The sequence below is a fragment of the Pseudonaja textilis genome, chromosome 7 (assembly GCF_049901715.1).
Source record: "Pseudonaja textilis isolate UNSWEBS1 chromosome 7, rPseTex1.2, whole genome shotgun sequence".
NCBI lineage: Eukaryota > Metazoa > Chordata > Lepidosauria > Squamata > Elapidae > Pseudonaja > Pseudonaja textilis.
In genome coordinates this window covers 44,838,026-44,856,766 of record NC_141996.1, presented here as the reverse complement: position 1 = coordinate 44,856,766, position 18,741 = coordinate 44,838,026, and the positions used below count along the sequence as shown (strand labels likewise).

General features: G+C 35.8%; 1 protein-coding gene across 8 annotated transcripts in view; it reads right to left on the bottom strand.

The window, feature by feature from the left end:
- Nucleotides 1–5,449, bottom strand: part of USP25 (ubiquitin specific peptidase 25) — a 52,944-nt gene extending 47,495 nt beyond the window's left edge. For 6 of the 8 annotated variants that reach the window (XM_026700653.2, XM_026700657.2, XM_026700658.2 and 3 more), the window contains exon 1: nucleotides 5,051–5,449. In XM_026700653.2, the coding sequence (XP_026556438.1) occupies nucleotides 5,051–5,095 (45 nt within the window). In that variant the 5' untranslated portion in view covers nucleotides 5,096–5,449. The remainder of the gene's footprint in view (nucleotides 1–5,050) is intronic. The other 2 variants (XM_026700656.2, XM_087937520.1) reach the window with 1 other exon arrangement.
- Between the last annotated feature and the right edge of the window lie 13,292 nt (nucleotides 5,450–18,741).

The window sequence follows — 18,741 nt, the reverse complement described above, 5'->3', positions numbered from 1 at the left end:
AAAAATCCTTGTTTTTTGTATATGTAGTCCTCAATTTATCACCATCTGTTTAATATGGATTCAAAGTTATAATGGCCTCAGAAAAAATGATCTATGACCCACTCTCAAAGTTATGACTGTCACATCACATAATTACAATTTGGGCACTTGGCAACAGGCTTGCATATATGAAGGTTGAAGGATCTTCTGGTTATATGATTGTGATTTGCAATGCCTCAGCTGGCTTCCAACTCACAGTCAATTGGGAAAGCCAAATTCACTTAACAACCACATGACTGATTTAATGACCTGGTGATTCACTTCATGACTGTGCTAAAAATGGTTTCAAAACTAAGTCCAGTTACGTGGTGATTTCTTAACTATTGCTTTGCTTAGTGACCAAAATTCTGATCCCACTGTGATTGTAAGTCAAGGATGACTTGTATGAAATTTGTATCTAGAAATGACTGTATCCCATCGATTCTTTTCATTTCACTAGAGTTTTGACAAACCTTATCTATATTCTCATTTGCACCCAAATTTACTCATTTAGGCTGTCCCATCTTAGCTTGGAGACATCAGGAGCTGGCATTAAAAATTGTGTACCTTCTTACTTCGCAACTCTTGTTGAAATAAATATTTTGCCTTCTGTTATAAGCACCTGTTAATCTACTTTCAACAATGGCCCTAACCCTAATAGTATTTTCTAAACCACAGACATATTTCTGAAATGGATACTGTCCATACCTGGCAGATTTCCCAGCAAGCTCTCTTTAAAAGTATTTTGATTCTTATGCCATTGTTGCCTAGTTCCATTTTGAGTTAAGCGGAACCCATCTGATATGTTTAAAATTGGCATTACCAAAAGTGCCCCAGGGCCTAACAAATCTAAAATCACTTTATCTTGCACTACTGCTCTATAAGAGCACTAAAGTTTCCCTGGAAACTTTACATAAAATTGCTATCTGATGGTTCTCTGTGGGAACAGAAGACTAAATCTTTTGATATTACCAAATGTAGCTCTTCAAGATAATAGCTATATTTATATCACTTTAAGTCAGAAATCCTGATATTAAAATATAAATTATATGCTGGTATATGATGCCAACATGAAGAAGTTAAGAAAATAAAGAATTGGGGGCGGGGGGAGGATTATCAAATATTTGAATATATATTTTTCTTCCTTTTTCTTTTGAAATGACATTTTAAAAAGAGAAGAAAATATTTCTCATGCACAAGAAATTCACAGCTTTGCAAATTTAATGTTTTTACTTGTTTTTTTTACAAACTCAAAGACTTCTTTATTCTGTTAAAGCATAAACAAAATTATCTGCTGTTTCCCAGCAATAGTAACAATCATAGAGTAACAGAAAGTATAAACTTTTGGAAGGTTATGCTAATGAAAAGTACAGTAGAACTGTGGATACATATAGTGAGGATGGTGGTCTTTTTCTATTTGTCCTCAGTGATCATTATCACAACAACTTCACATCAAGAAATGTGAAAGTCAACTGAAAATATACAAACTGACATATTGCCTTCTTTAAAAAGTAGTCTAAAACTGTATATTTTTCAAAAGAGGATAACAATTTTCTATGCATTGGCTGAGGTAGAAAAGATCCATAAGAATTTGTCATAAAGGAAATCTAATGCTACAACAGCAAAGATAAATAAGACATACTCTCTGGACCAAAATAAAAAGCTTCTAGAGTTTAATTTTAATCAAGCCATTCTTTTATTTTTAAGAATGAGTTCAAAAGTCAAAATCAGTTGATTCTAAGACAATGAGAGAAAGATGTCTGTTTTCTTCTAAGACAATGAGAGAAAGATGTCTGTTTCTTGATTATATTGGGAAAATTTCAACATTAAAACAAGTTGAGTACAACAACAAAATATTGAAAGAATCATTCCATTCTGGCAAACAAAATATTCTTGTAATAGTGCTAGTTGTACAAGTTGACAGAAGAAGAAAAACAGACTTCTGAATTAATTAGAAGTTTACTATGTACTGGAGAAACCTCAAATCTGGTGAAATTGCTAGTGAATACCATCATTTTTACAACCATTCTCCCCAATAGGGTTGGAAAAGAGCCCAAACCCAAGCTGTGGTGAAAGGTATAACCCCCCACCCCGGTGCTCTACTTAACTACAACTAGACAAAATTCCATTTCCTTTGCCTTACTCACTGTTTCTATGATTCCATAGCCACACTGTGTTGAGCAAACAAGTTGCAAGATCATTAGGACACTGCTTAATGAAATCACCAGAGGCAGCAAGGACATTGGACATCACAAATCTCCATTTAGATGAGGAAGCAGCAATCACCAGTTGTTTCAACTTTAAATAGTTGATGTTAAGGACTTTCTGAAGGACATGTTGTGTTGCTCATCCTATGAATACAGTTTTCCAATCATCCTCTCTTCTACACTCAGTGATCCATCATGTTATGCACAGATAGTAGAATAATTTCTGAATGAGCCTGACCAATGCCACTGTAAGCAAATCCCAGTTACCAGAAATCAGATGAGGTGCCCAGGTTTGCTGTCGGTGCAACATTCATTATGGTAGATAGTTAATGCTTCTAAATTACCAACCACTGATATCACTAATGCATCCCCTCTTACAACTGGAGCACCTGCTGAGATTAAATTGGCTTCTGGAAGACTCAGAAGACAACAAAGCTAAGACACTGAAATGACAAAAACGATGGCATGTATCTCCAGGGTTTAGAGCCAAGCCTGAGGCATTTGCTACTTCTGCCATGAACTTATTTGTTCTTGCCTTTTCTCCATATGCTCTAGCACAACACACATGCAGAACTTTGTGCACATGTCTTCAGCATTATGGTTAGCAATGCTATATATAAGGAGTAGTAGCAAGCCTGTAGTATGAGAATAGTAGAAGCTCTTGATCATTATACCATGGAGGTGGAAATATAAGTGTTGCAAAAGATTACTTGTGAAAATGCTAGCCATGTCCACTTTGTACATCAGATGTAGGATGTAGAATAGTTCAAGTTGCCATATCGAGCATTGAGCACTTGCAGAGTTTGGTGATAGTGCAGTGGTTCTGGATCTATTTCCAGTGTCAAGTTGCGATATAGAATATAGCTGAGCAACTGCTCAAAGACTAATTTCAGTAATGCTTACGTTGTACTAAAGAATTGTGACAGCAGAAGTAAATATAAGGGAAATGTACTGTTAGTAGCATAATTTACAGCATAGGAACCCAGTTTACAAAGCAAGAAAGATCATGAACTTCCCTATATTTTTCACATTATTTCAAAAAATAGTATCCATTTTATTGATCACCATAATATACAATGGCTCAACCAAGTTCCAATTTATAGAGATTCATACCATTCCATATATTACCAAATGATCATATATGATTATAACAATCTGTCCTTATAGCAATAGCATTTAGACTTATATACTGTTTCTTAGTGCTTTATAGCCCTCTCTAAGTGATTTACAGAGTCAGCATACTACCCCAAACAATCTGGGTCATTTACCCACCTTGGAACAATAGAAGGTTGAACCAACCTTGAGCTGGTTAGAATCAAACTGCTGGCAGTTGGGAGAATTAGCCTGCAATACTGCATCCTAACCATTGTGCCACTACTGTTCAAAAATACAAATCCTGGTAGCCTTCTAACTATACATATAGTACAATACATTATTTCCTTTTATATTAAGAACACTAAAGCACAGAATTACCAGATTTTAATAAGGTTAGATTCAAATCTATGTTCGACTGCAGTTAGTTTGGGAGAGCTGTACTTTTTCAATGCGATCTACTTCACAAGGATTTTATAAGTATAAGTAGTAACCAAACCATATAAGCTGTCCTATATCTCTGAAGAATAACATTCAAAGGTAGACCTTTACCTTTATTTACACCCACAAACTCTGGTCAATCACAAAGACTTATTCTTGAACATGGACTGTTGTATTTGAGAAAATTTTGTTTCCAATACCTTTGATCCTGTTTATAAACACACTAACTTTGCCTTCACCAAAATGCAACTGGTATTTTTTTCTTCCATTCAATCATGTCATATTCTTGAAGATTGTTTGGACAACTTCCTGCAGGGTATTTTTTTTTTGGGGGGGGGCAGTTTCTCAGAAGTGGTTTGCCATTGCCTCCTTCCTAGGGCTGAGAACAATGATTGGCTCAAGGTCATCCAACCAGTTTCATGCCCAAGACAGAACTAGAACTGTCTCCTGCTTTCTAGCTTGGTGCTTTAACCATTACATCGAACTCTCTCTTCCCTTTATTAATCAGGACATCTTTTTTTACTAATTAACAAGCCTCATCTTAAACTATGCACTTTTAACAAATGCCTGATTAGAATCCTAAGTCTAACTCATTTTCATCTAACCGTTTGATCCTCCAGTTAAGAAATAAACAGGAAAAGTGTCATTGTTTTAATACAATCTTCTCTCAACATAACATATTACCGGTCCCTTTCAGAGCCAAACTTTTAAATACCTCTGTCCGTCGTTGTTTACCAGGCAATGTAAATGTAAAGTATTACAGAACTTTGCAGGAGGGATGTCTCAAGATACAAGAAGTAGTGGCGAATGTGGATGCTTCTGAATTCTTCTGTTTAGAAAGTGTCACTTTGGAGACAGGAGATAATACAGCGAGCAAAAAGGTGAATTAGTAAATCCACCGGCAGACCCCCTTAGATGCTTCTGATAAGGTAAGGTGGGAGTGGGGAAACGGAACAAATGAGGGACAAGAAGAGCTTTACAGCACCCAAAGAGTAAGGAAAGAAGAAAAAAGTAACCACTATTGAAGGGAACCCTGCCCAAAGCCACAACTACCTTCCTTGGCTAAGCGGGTCGGTAAGAACAACCCCATTCCACAACTTCCCCTCCCTACGCAAAGGTCACGGAGGAAGCAGGGGGAAAAAGGAGGGTGCGCAGATCCGCCTCGGTGGAGGCTCTAGAGCGCGAGGCCCTCGCGCAACTAAAGGGCCCGTTGCCGCGGTGGCGGCCTGAGCGAAGTGGAGGGTCTCTGTGCGAGGGTCGCTTTCCTCCTTCCCGGCCGGCTCTTCCCTTACCTTCTGGGTGTTGCTCTGCTGCAGCACATTCTGCTCCACGGTCATGGCCTTTTCCCAGCTTCGGCTTCCCTCCCTGCCGGCCTAAGGGAGTGACGAAGAAGAAGGGGCGCTGGCGAGAGAAGGCTGAGAGAACTGGAGCGAGCGCCAGGCCTGAGCGGACCCAGGAGGAAAAGGAGGAGGGATAGGAGGCCGCCGCTGAGTCAACGCAGCCGTGACGTGACGCGCCGCCCAAACAAGCAGCAACAACCCTGAGGAAGAGCAGCGCGCTTTCGGGCCGGCCCTACGCCTGCTGAGCGGAAGGCGCGCCCACGGCGTCGCGGCCTCAACCAAACCTGGCCGGCCCTGCAATGGGAGTTTCGGCTCCTCCCATCTCGCCGTCGTTTCTCTTCATTACGTCTTAGAGCGCGTTCCCACACCCAGCTTTACTCGGATAATGAATAATTAAAACTATGTAAAAGTAGCACTGCGTGAATAAATAGCGTAAGAGGTGACGAGCAGTTTCCTTTTAAACAGATATATCAGGAAATTTTATTCGTTTGATAATAACATCCCTCTGAGCGACGTTACCTATTTCCCCCCTTTTTTCTGATACTAAATACAGTGGTCATTTCCTCCACCCCACCCCCACCGCGCTTCTTTTTACTCGGGCCGACTTTCGGTTCTTTCCTCTTCAAGTTCTTTTATTGTAAGGGCGTGCCCATTTTTTTTTAAAAAAATAAGGAAATCTTAGTTAACCCTTTAGCCGAATTTCCAGAGAACAACAAACTTTCTTTTCATCACATAAACGTCGGAGAGGATCAATGTGCTTCAGACACTCAAGAGGGCTGGGTTGCTTTTGTGTTAACAAAAATTTGGCAGAGAAAGAGGCTGATGAGAGACTACGAGGATGATGCTGTTCGTACAAGAGTTGTTTTGCTTTCTATAGGGATTCTCCATTAAACCGTCCAGTTCCAAGCAAATAACAACCAGCCATTGAGCAATCAGAAGATGCAGCCATAATTTGCTTAATCCTTGATGTTAAAAAACAACTACTATATTATATTATATTATATTATATTATATTATATTATATTATATTATATTATATTATATTATATTATATTATATTATATTATATTATATTATATTATATTATATTAACAACTATAATTGGGGGTGTGTATAAACGCACCAAAGTCCCTACCGTCCCGGTCCTATTGTTTCTTTTTATTTTTCTTACATGTATCCATTTCATGTTTTCATAACTTATATTTATACCTGTTATAATGCTTGACAAAATAAATAAAATAAATAAATAAATAAAAACAACTCAACTTCATACTTAGGATGAACTGAACTAATGCACTTGCCTGGTTTTGCTTTACTAATAAATTCATGGAGTTCCTAAATTGGCTGGCTTGATGTGTCACACTGAGCCACAAACTTGCCAACTTCAGTATTCTGCAAACTCATGTATAAAGTGTTGTTTCCATAAAAGGCACTGACTGGAGGATGGAACTCAATCTATGACAGCGCTGCACCTCCCAAATCTAAGCATAAGCATCAGTGGTCGGATTCAAAAAAAAATTACTACCTGTTCTGTGGGAGTGGTTGGTGGGTGTGGCAAGGGAAGGATACTGTAAAATCTCCAGTCAGAGGTATTTGCCGGGTCTCTGAACTACTCTAAATTTCCACTATGGTTCTCCAGAACTGGTCAGAACCTGCTGAATGTGGTATTGATAAGGACCCAAATCACTATCATTTTATCATCCTAAAGTAAAGCATACCTAGGTGAAGAGTAAAAGTCCTGCTTGGCATGACTGGCTAGTAATGCTACACTACCAAGAACAATTTTAAAAGGGCCACTAAAAGTTCTGTTGTACTCCTGAATGTGTAGGAAATGGATAAAGGTTTACAAAACAGGTACACTTACTAGGCTATCCTTTTCTAGTTAGCACCCCTAGGTAAGAAAAGAAAGTACAGTAGTAAGTAGCAATAATACTTTGCTTTTAACCATTTTCAGTGGACTATTGTGAGCTGCCTAAAGTCATCATATGAGATAGATGGACATAGAAGTCCTTTAATTAATTAAATGAATGAAATTGGAAGGGGCAAGCAATGTCTACATGCCGTAATATCATAAGATGGACATTGAGGTCTGTTGCCCTTTGGGTTTTCATATATAGGTAGTTTTTTTGCTAACAACCAGTTATTCAACAAATGTTCAAAGTTACAATGGCACTGAACAAGTGATATTTACTAGTACTTGAAATTCCAGCCAATGGAGCATCCTGTGGTCACTCGATTGCCATTTACACCTTCCCTGACAGATGGAAAGTCGAGGGGAAAGCCAGCAGGGAAGGTCTTCCCCACTCTGCAGCCCCAATCCCACTGCACTGGCACCATGACTCACTGGTCTCTCTTGCACCCTTCTGTATCCTTCAGCAGACATCCCAAGTCCTGACATAATCATGTTGTGCTAGCCCTTTATGCACATGCAACAGCCACTCCCAGCCCCTTCATGCTATGTCTCATTGGCCACTCACACACCCTCTTACTTGCACCTGGCAGCAACTACTTACCTGCCTAACAGTTTGCTTACAAACCACCTGGGTCTTGCTGGCTTCCCCACTGACTTGTGGAAGCTGAAAGAAATCATGAAGTCCTCATTTAACAAGGGCAACAAGGAATGTGAAGATTGTTGTTGCTAAGCAGTGCACTTAGTGATATTGCAGTTTACAACCACATCGCTTAGCAATGGAAATTCTGGTCCTAAATACTGTTGTTAACCAAGGACTTCCATTAATACTTTTTAAAAAACAAGAAGGAAGAATTAGACTAGGTTTCCAGCCTTAACTATACCTTAAAAGTATCACCATTCCCTTTTAACAGTAAAGACTATTTCTTTTGGCTAGTGTGCTACAAGTGCAACCAAAGCCCAATTTTACTCCAAGCTTGCTCACACTATTTTCTGCTATCTAGGATCTCTGAACAAGAGATTAGATTGCAAACTAATATATTTTTGTCCATGCCCCACCAATTAGAAGACATGTGAAGTGTACTGGCACACTTAAGATACCAAGATCCAAAATCAGTCACTTACATGAGAGAAATTATTTTAATAAGTGCTTTGAGTTTATTGTTTGTGAGTTTTTCCTCTGGTTTCCATGCAGTAGTTTCAGGACCATTCTCAGAATCTTTAAGCACATTTACTTTTTATTTTAGGATTTATGAAAATTGCATCTATGTGAGCATATAATATCTGCACACATCTTAAAAATGCAAAATGCCAGTAGAAATGTACAAAAGAAAAGGAATAATTGTGTAATTCTGTCAGCTGGGATCTGATATTGATTCAATTCTTTTCACAAGCATGTGAGGTAGCTTTGTTTTCTGAATCTTCAGCTATCACTATTATTTGTAACAAGAACATGAACAAATAGCTATAATGTTAGTGTTTTGACAGCAGCGTTTGAAGTTCTGAAGTGTAACAGTTCCTTTCCAAATTTGTGAAACATGCCAAGTTTCAAGGGGTGGGGGAATACAAAGGAAGCTTCTATATACTGACCTTTCTTTCCTACCACAAGTATTGCTGGTTTGTATATAATGCTGCTTATTTCTCAAGGTCTTTAGATTAACCTCTTTTCTCCACCACCATGTCAGTGTCCTTACGATTGAGTGAAGAGGATAATACAGCAACATAAACTGCACTGTCCCCATAGCGGTTCCCATCTTACTATACTTCAGCTATGAAGCGAAACAGAGGTGCTAGCCCCACCCAATCCAATACAGAGCAGTTTCAAGGCAGTGATTGGTAAACTTCTTTCCACCGTTCTCCTTCCATTCAATTTCATTTATTTGTGTGAAGAATTCTCCTGACTGTTGAAATTGAGGAGTCAAGCTGCAATTAAACTGCTTATTGGTTTAGCTGAATTTCTTATTGTTTACCGTGTGCTTTCTGGTGACTAAATTCTGATAGTTGACATTCTGAATTCTGATTACAATGTGCAGTAATCCAAGTGATCAAAGATGGCAGCATCTGTGAAAGCTTTCATAGAAGTGTTAGTCTCTTGGGGTAGACTCCCCCACTTCACAAATAAAGAGAAATAGGATGAGTAGGTGAAGTGAGTGGTTTTCTCAAGAGTTCAACAAAAGCCAAATATCTATGGAACCAATGCCCAGCAACAAGATGGAAGGGAACAGATCAACAGCAAACCTGCTGGGCTAATTTTAGTTGAGCAGATCTGAGATCCTCTCACCTCAGGGCATTTCATTCATGCACATAGTATTTTTTGCTTGTGAATTTTATAGTAAGAAGGAAAATATCAATTTTAAACTGAAACACCATAGCCAACTTCAGATTGTCAATTTTGAGAAGACAAGTCCTCTGCAGAGAGTTATTATTGTTTGATGGTGCCATGGTAAGCAAACCATTTGTACAGCATTAAAAATGTCATCTGTCAGCTCCTAAGTTTTGTATTTTTTTTCTTTTTGGGAGATATAATTCCTTGTTTTCTTTATTAGTTAGTCAAGTCTTAATTTTATTGTGATTTTTAGCTGTGTGTTCATGTTTGGCATGATGATACTTAGTGAAGATTTTTAGAGAAAATATCCTCATACTATTACTTCCAATTTTTTGCTGGCCAACCAGCGAGGCAGTTCTAGGTCATGTTTACCTGATCTGATGTGGAAGTGTTGTTTTCCCTTTTATCTTGCACAAGATTTCCTTTGTACATGATGTAGGAATATGGAGAACATTCTTTATGATGAGCAACAAATCATTCATGTCCAGATCACTTGGCACCTCAGCTATGGTAAAATGTCCTCCTGTCTGTTTGCCAGGCAATGTTCTTGTTCTGCAATGTTGTTATTGGCTGTGAGACAGACTAATACCCCAGTTTCTATAGTTGCTTTATTATCTGGGGTTTGAAAGGAATATCAATTTACTGGGCTATTGAATAATTGCTGTTGAAGATGATATATCTGAGAGCATAGAAATTAACATGTCTTTCACACAGACCAAAACTCCTTTCTTAAACAATTGCTGTTCAATAACAATTTTTAATGGCTCTATCTAAGTAGCACAGATATGGTTGTCCACTAGAATTAAATTCTTAAAACTTTGCTTTCGTATAGTGGTCAATATATTAATAATTTTGGGAGAAGGAGGAAGAAGGGGAGAAAGATTGGAGTAGGATGTGATGAATGCTGGACTTCATGAAGCATAGCAACACTATTCAAGGTTCTGTATGGGTGAGTAATAATGACAGCTTTTACAATGATTGGTAATTTTTTCCTTTAATTTTCTTTGTGTGTCTTATGCATCACTACTTTGTGGGTTTCAGAGCCCCAAACTAATATAAAAATATTAATAACAGCAATTAGGAATATAGAAAATATTCAAAATAAAAGCTTAGCAACATATATTTTCACACTCAAGCTATTAATTAGAACAACATGTTGCAGATGATGGCACCCAGCTTAAAAGATAAGCAGGGTTAGGCTTGCTTGATACTTGGATAGAAAAGGGACACCAGAGGTATTGCAGCACTGGAGAGTAAATTTTATATATTCATGCAACATCTCCAAAAAGGAGAGGAGGCTATACAACAGCACCACAATGCAGTTGTCATTTTCAACATACATTACTCACAAACCATGGACAGCTCTGGCTGTGGATCAGGCTGAGAAGTAGAGGAAACAAATATGGTAGAACCCAGTGGCAAATTACTTCCATATGGATGCCAAGAAAACTGCATGAATATTTTCATTAAGCCAGTAGGAGTTAAACTTAAAGACCTTTTTCACAAAAATCACATTTCTTTGAAAAAATGAAACAACTATCTTTTGCAAGGTAATGCGGTTCCTTCAAAAAATAACCCCAGCTTGCATGCACAAAGAATACATCTGCCACCAAAACAAAGCCATTTATGCATGCAAGTAGAGGCATAATTAGGAACAGCATTTGAATCAGGCACCCAAGCCTTGTAAAAGATACAGCTGCCTCAGTGGTGGAATTTCAATTTTTTTTTACTACTGGTTCTGTAGGCGTGGCTTGGTGGGCATGGCATGGCTTGGTGGGCATGGCAGGGGAAGAATACTGTAAAATCTCCATTTCCTCCCCAGTCCATTAACCTGCTTTCCAGCTCTGTTCTCCTATGCAGGGCAACTAAGCTGAAGCTGATCATCTGGGACTCGGGAGGCAGAGAAGAGATGTGGCGGGGCTAGTCAGAGGTGGTATTTGTCAGTTCTACTCAAAATTTCCGCTACCGGTTCTCCAGAACTGGTCAGAACCTGCTGAATACCACCTCTGAACTGCCTTTATGATTAAAAAAGACACGCTTTATTTGTGCTTCATTTTCAAAGCATCTTCTTTGCCTATTTTACGTATCTGTAATATTGATACTTTTCTCAAACAATAGATTGCATATTTAATCACAAGCAATTTTGACTATGTTTAAAGGAACCTACTCTTAATAATTGGGCATATACTGTATCTATGTTTATCTGTTCCTTGTCTCTTCAAAAAGACTAGAATTTCTATTTAAAATCTGCCAGAGCAAATTTGAAATCACTTATTGAAGAGTCATAATATGATAGTAACTTGCAGTGGTGGGATTAAATTTTTTTACTACCAGTTCTGTGGGCGTTGCTTGGTGGGTGTGGCAGGGGAAGGATACTGTAAATCTCCAGTCAGAGGTGGTATTTGCTGGTTCTCCAAACTACTCAAAATTTCTGCTATCAGTTCTCCAGAACTGGTCAGAACCTGCTGAACACCACCTCTGGTAACTTGATGAATAGTACTTCCACATACTATACTGGAATTTCCTATTAAGGACATTTTAAAGATAATTAATTCAAAATAATATGTCTAAATGTCAGATGCAGTAATACATCTTTTTCTTCATCTTCTGTTTCATGCTCCACTAACTATAAAGTTAAATGATACCCTGGTTGATAGTCTCTCGAGATGCCAAGTCAGGAATTTTTTCATCAAAGTCTTAATTGCAATGACTTTATTAAATAATGTTATGACTGTAGTTGTAAGATTACTTAAATAGAAATAAGATTTGTAATTTGTTGCAATGACCCTTGAAAGGCAAACAGAAATTTGTAGAGTAATAATTTCCAGTGGTAAAACTAAGTGGGAAAAAAATCAGATACACTTTTGGATATTATTTATTTATAAATTAAAAAAACAAAAATATGTTTGCTAAATGACATCACAAATATATAATCTTTTCCATCTCATTGAGTCTCATTGACATTTGTAAAGCACAGTTTATTCAATATACCCAGTTACTATAAGTATATTCACATATGGTGAACCTGGTTTGTTTATTCATATCAGAAGCATCACAATTAAAATAAGGCATACTGTATCACATAAAATTTAAAATATAAAATACAAAATTAAAATTTGTACAAATTAAACAGATCTTGACCAGAAACTAGAATTATTAATTGCATTCTGTCGCACTACTATGAGATCCTCAAGTATACCTTTTGATATTAATTCCCTAGAAAAGTTAAACCGACATAATAGGTATGTGAGGGAAAAAACCCTATTCACCCTCTTAGTTTAATTAATCTTGCCCCCTTGATTTCAAATGAGAGTTCACTTAAGTATTTTTCACTGGATATTTTTGCCACTTAACCCAGGAGAAAAACTGTATGTCAAGCAACAGAAAAATCAAGAGATTCAGACAGTATAAAGATTTCTTGTAAGCTTGACCTTTCTACAAGAATCTGAACTACTAAAGCCAAGGGGAATTAGTGGGAGATTAGAAGGAATTCAAAATGGGCTGGACTTAGATTTCTTGTGGGCGTGAAGGGACTCATGACTGATGACACGATAGATTCCACTCATGGGCTCAGGTTGGTCATCTCCTATACCAGGGATGTCAAACTTGTAGCTGGATGCATCACGTGCAGGCCAAACTTGTAGCTGGATGTATCATGTGCAGGCCAAACTCACCCCTGGTTTAGGAAAGCGGAAAAAAGTCATGATACATCACGTGACAACATGACACTGAGAGTTTGACACCCCTGTTCTATACTAAGCATACAAAATCATGGAGCAAATTTCCATTATTTTTGTTAACAAATGGGTGGAGACAATTAAATGTAGAATTTTCTGGGAAAATTGTTCCTGGCACATGCAAATACATAGAGAAGCCCTGGCTCTAACCTGCATGATTGACCTTTCCATTTTAAAGCCGGAGACCAACTAAAACTGCACCTACAGTCAACTTCCCTCATTTAAGAAACTTGTCTGTGTCTTGCAGAAATCCTCTTCTTCAGTATTTATCCCTCTCTTCAGACTAGCATATTCTTATGGTATAAATAATTAAGCTTCTGCAAATCCTTAAGGCAGCTTTGTTGAAATGTCGCTTTGATGCTTCTCTGCAAAATAAACACTACTTCATTTGAGACTTGTATCAATGTGCAGAAGACATTTCAGTTGTAGAAAAGTCACTTGCTCCCAAATGCAGATTTTAAAGCAAAGCACCTTATTTTTCTTTATGAAGGCCTTGTTTCAAAATGGAGCATTCCAATGATTGGAATCTAGGATGTCCCATTAAGAAATGGTTTGCATAGCCACATCTTTCCAGATAAAATAAATATAATATGAACAAACAGAATGCAGCTTTCACAGATCTTTTTTAAATTCCTTTTAAAATCTTTTCTTCTTTTATTTCCACATACATGTGCATAATTATTTTACCTTCAATTTTAATTTATTGGGGACTGCAACCACTAGCTTTTGGATTTTCCAGGTTAATCCTGACCATTTGCCCAACCAGCAAGCATAGCAGCGCCCAAATATATGACAGGGAACAGCATCCTGGGAAAAATTGAAAAAGGAAACTATTGGAAAGTTATTGCTGTGTAATTCTAGGGACTAGTTATACATTTTAAAATGTGTTAATATATATTATATTATATTATATTATATTATATTATATTATATTATATTATATTATATTATATATATATATTATATTATATATATATATATAATATCCCTCTCTTTGCCCATCAAAGAATTGAAGCATTATGAAAATATGTTCTGATTTACAAAATATATATAGCAATAATGTGAATTATTTAGATTATGTCTAGACATGATTCTATGCTAACAATATTATTTCTCAAATCTACCTAATGTACATAGGTAAATCTGTATCTTTAGAAGCAAATAATGTCTTTAGTAGAAGCTAACACATTTGAAATATATTTCAAATATATCTATATTATATAAATATATATGCTTTTGAAATATCATACATTGCAATGTCCTACCTGTCAATGAATACTTCAGCTTCAACCATAACCACACAAGAGCAAACAAGAGATATAATCTCAAGGTTAATTGCACCAAACTTGATTGCAGGAAATACGACTTCAGCAACAGAGTGGTCAATGTCTGGAATACTCTACCTGACTGTGGTTTCTTCCCCAAACTCCAAAACTTTAACCTTAGACTATCTACTATTGACCTCACCCCTTTCCTAAGAGGTCTGTAGGGGATGTGCATAAGCCAACCAACCTGCCTACCATCCCTGTCCTATTGTTTGTTTTATTTTTTATTTTTCTTATATGTATCCATGTATTTATAACTATGTTTTTACTTATACCTATTATCTTGTAAGCAATTGACAAAAATAAATAAATTAAAAAATAAAAATAAAAATGTATTAACACAGCTGTTCAATCATAATTATTTTATAATGGTTATATATTTATGATTTCAGAAATGTAATATGTCTTGCTTTGAAATATAAAATAAGGTGGCCCAGGATTTTGATTAAAGGGCTTTAAAGGTTAATAATGCCCATAACAGTTAATATTTTGCACATAAACTAAACTATTCTTTTTTTTTTTAACAAATTTTATTAATTTTTTTAAAAAACATACACAAACAAACAAAACATAGGATGTAGTAACATAAAATATCTTTTTCTAAAAAACACATAGAATATCTTATTTAAAAACAAGATAATTCCAAATTATAACATTTCTATACAAACACAATTTAATATGTATATTTATCTTATCTGTTCAACTTCATATCTTTTCCCAACTTCTCTTTACTGCTCCCTTTCCTTCTCTTTAATTGTATTTCTTTTGCCTTAATATATATATATATTCATTATATATAGTTTCATTAATTCTCTTCCAACATCCTTTCAAACATAAACAAACATTACACAAAACATAAATACATAAAACTTCTTTTTGGAAAGCGGCTTACCCCGGGTTAAATCTTTTTGTACAGACATAAATCAAATTCGTGCTCACATAATATACTATTTCATATCTTATTTAACATTCTATATTTTCTATATATTTTCTCTCTCTTATTCATTCTTTTGATTTTATTTTATTTATTTCATCTCAATTTAAATAATTATACTTGCATCTTTTGTCCGTTCTCTTTCAATCATCTATTTTTCCTTTCTTTCTAATACAATATTTCTCCTGTAACCACTGGTTGAAGTATGACAACTTTTTATTTTTCCCCTAAATTTTACACTTAAGATAATACATACTTTCCATACTGATTCTGCTTCGTACATTCTAAGTACTACATTTCAAAATAATAAAACAAGCAAATAATATTGAATTTAATAAGTAATAATAAAACCAAGAAAAAAGGAATATTAAGTTTATAATATAATAAGAGCAGTATTTCATAGTAAATTAAACTCTATTATCAAATCTTAAACATTTTCATAGCTTCCCTTTAATGCATTGTTAATTCATGAAATATTTTAATTTTCTAATTCAATTTCAAATACTAATATCTACCATAAAATCTTATGTACTTTTGCAGAATCATTTTTATAAAATTATATCTTACCCCTTATCTCTGAAAAAAACCTGTTTTTTAACATAAAAGTTTAAAACTTTTATGACTTCTCTTTCCTTTTTCCCTTCCTTTCTTGTCAATTCTAGCTTTTTGACCCCACCATCTCTCAAGTTTCACTCTGTTTATCTTCCCTCTCTGTTGTATTTCTCTTTTCTGTTGCTTTCTGACATCATATCAATTTTTCATCTTATTTTTCTTTTTCTTGGTTGCTTTTTTAAGTCCTGAGTTCACCATTTCTTTGCCTCCCTTATACTTTTCTTCCTCCACTGAGAGTATTTGTCCATTAAAGATGGCTTCTTCTTCTTGGTCCCAGCCTTCCTATCGCCGTTGTATTTCTTGATAGGTAGAAATCACCATTTCTAAAAAGTGAAAAATAGATCCAGAAGAGCCCATGCCTTCCTGTTCCTCTTCTTTCAATTTTTGAAATTCCATTTGTAATCCTTCAAAAGATAATGCCATTTTTTCCCTTTTTTAAAAAAAACAACCCAAATATCTTTAATCTTTCAAGAAATAGTTCACAAAGATCGCAAACTCACAAAGCAAACCAAATCAAAGCACACAGTTTCATTTAGCACTTTCTTATTTCTATATTTTCTCTTCCTAGGGTAGAATTCAGATACACAGTTCCAAAGTAATCTTCTAGAAGTCATAATACCTTTTATTTCTGATCTTGTAAACTCAAAGCAGTCTCCTTCAGTACGATCTTAAAATAAATCTTTACCTCTTCCCTTCTTGTAGTCCCAGTTCAGCCAAAACTTTCACCTTCACCTACTTCCTCCTGCACAGATCTTACCCGGCTGCAGGCTTCTTTGTGGCGGCCATTGCTGACCGCCGCTCTACCACCTAAACTATTCTTAAGAATGTTTTATGAATGTTGCCACTTCCAAAACTTTCTGCAATCTAAACAGAGTTTGTCAGTTTTGATCATTTTCCTCTGTTATCAGCCTCTATTTTTAAATTCCAACCCTGGCTTTTCAATACAATCCTGGTCTTCAGAAATAATAAACTTTTAAAAGCACAAAAATCATACATACTTGCACATATACATACGTTAATATGAAATATAGATACACAATCAAGAAAAAATTTAAAGACTGTGAAGGAAAGCCCTGTAAAATAAAAAAAATAGTTATTTATTTCTTTATGTGCAAAACAGATCTTGCTGAGCAATTTGTTGGAATTTATGTCATTGTTTATAATCAATTTCTGTGATCTTTTTGCAGGAGAACTACTGTTTCTTCTGCTTCTTTGCACAGTCTGAATTTTGAATCATTTGATGATTTTTTTTCAGATGTGGTCTTGATTGCACCAATTCACTCTTGAGCAGTCAAAATCAGTTTCTCTTTTTAATTGTCCATTTGTGAATCATTGCTAGGTTTTATCTTAATCCAGTTTTTTCACAATCTTTTGACCATATAATGTTTTTCCTTGCCAGCATTCTGTTCATGTTTTATTACATTATTTCAATACTCACTTTTTGCTTCTTATACATAAGTTCTAATTTTTGGGCTGCCTTTTACATAATCAGTCAATACACGGTTTTCCTTTTCAACATTTTGTGTGACTTGAAGTACCTATTTCTGCAGGTAAAATCGAGCAATGTATAGTAACTACTGAAATGTTATACAATATAATCTGATTTTTAACAGCAGGCCATAATGGTACAATTTTTGAACATAGTATGCTTTTGTCTTGTATGTGGTTTTTAATTCCATTTATTTATTTGGCTATTACCCAGTCATAGCTCCTGAGTCCCACTGCTCATTTGTCAGCAGATGGCCGGGAAATCTGACTTGTTGAACTGGGCAACATACAATCTATTATGCAATTCTTTTTCTCTTTTCTCTTTTTCTGTTTTCATAATGAATGGGTTGATAGATACATGGATCTTCTATGGATCTTAGTATGGATCTTCTACTGAGACAAATTTAAATCGGTAACTCTCTGATAGAATTCACTACTCATAAGAGCACCACAAAATCCTCTCTCATGACATACAGATATCCACGATGGTGATTATTATGGTTAGTTGAATAGCCAGGTGGAATTTTTTATCTACATAGTGTGTCGTTCCCAAAGATCTGATATAGACAGATGTTGTTTAATAAGTGTTAAAAGTATCATTATAGAACATAAGTTGTTCCAAGTAAAGCTAACTTTTCTGATAGGGATTTTGTCATAGTTGATGATGTTCAAGTAGTGCTTCAGAAGTTTTGGTATTGCACCCAAGGCACCTATTTCTATGGATTCTAATTTTGCTTTCTTTTGCTACAGTTATTCTACTTCTGTTTTCAGGTCTTTATATTTTGTGATTTTCTCCAGTTCTTTCTCCTCTATTCTGCTACCTCCAAGTACTGCCAAGTCCACTAACCAGACTTTTTTTTTGTTCCTTTTTTATGTACAATTGTTAGGTCTGGAGTGTTATTTGATGGGTGACTGTTAGTTTGAATTCTGTCACTTTTAGTTTGAGCACTGTCACTTCCTCATTTTCTATTACTTTGTGTAGGACATCTACTCAGGCTGAGCCCAAGGGTGGGGGTCAAATGAATCATCAATTTGGATTCCCTACACTCCCACAACAAATCCAGCCCCTCCAATCCTATTAATTCTGTTGACCTTTATTTAGTGCCAATTTTGTTTGACCATTAATAGATCAGATTCTTGTATGTAGGTTGCATGTAATAAAATTTAATTCTTTGAATTCAACTCTGTTCCTGGTTATATGCATTTGACACTTTGTCTACTTTGTGGTGATTATTTTCATCCAGATTCTATGTTGTTTTCTTATTATTATATACTGAATAATGTGAAATCACAGCTGCCAGTTCTTTAGCTG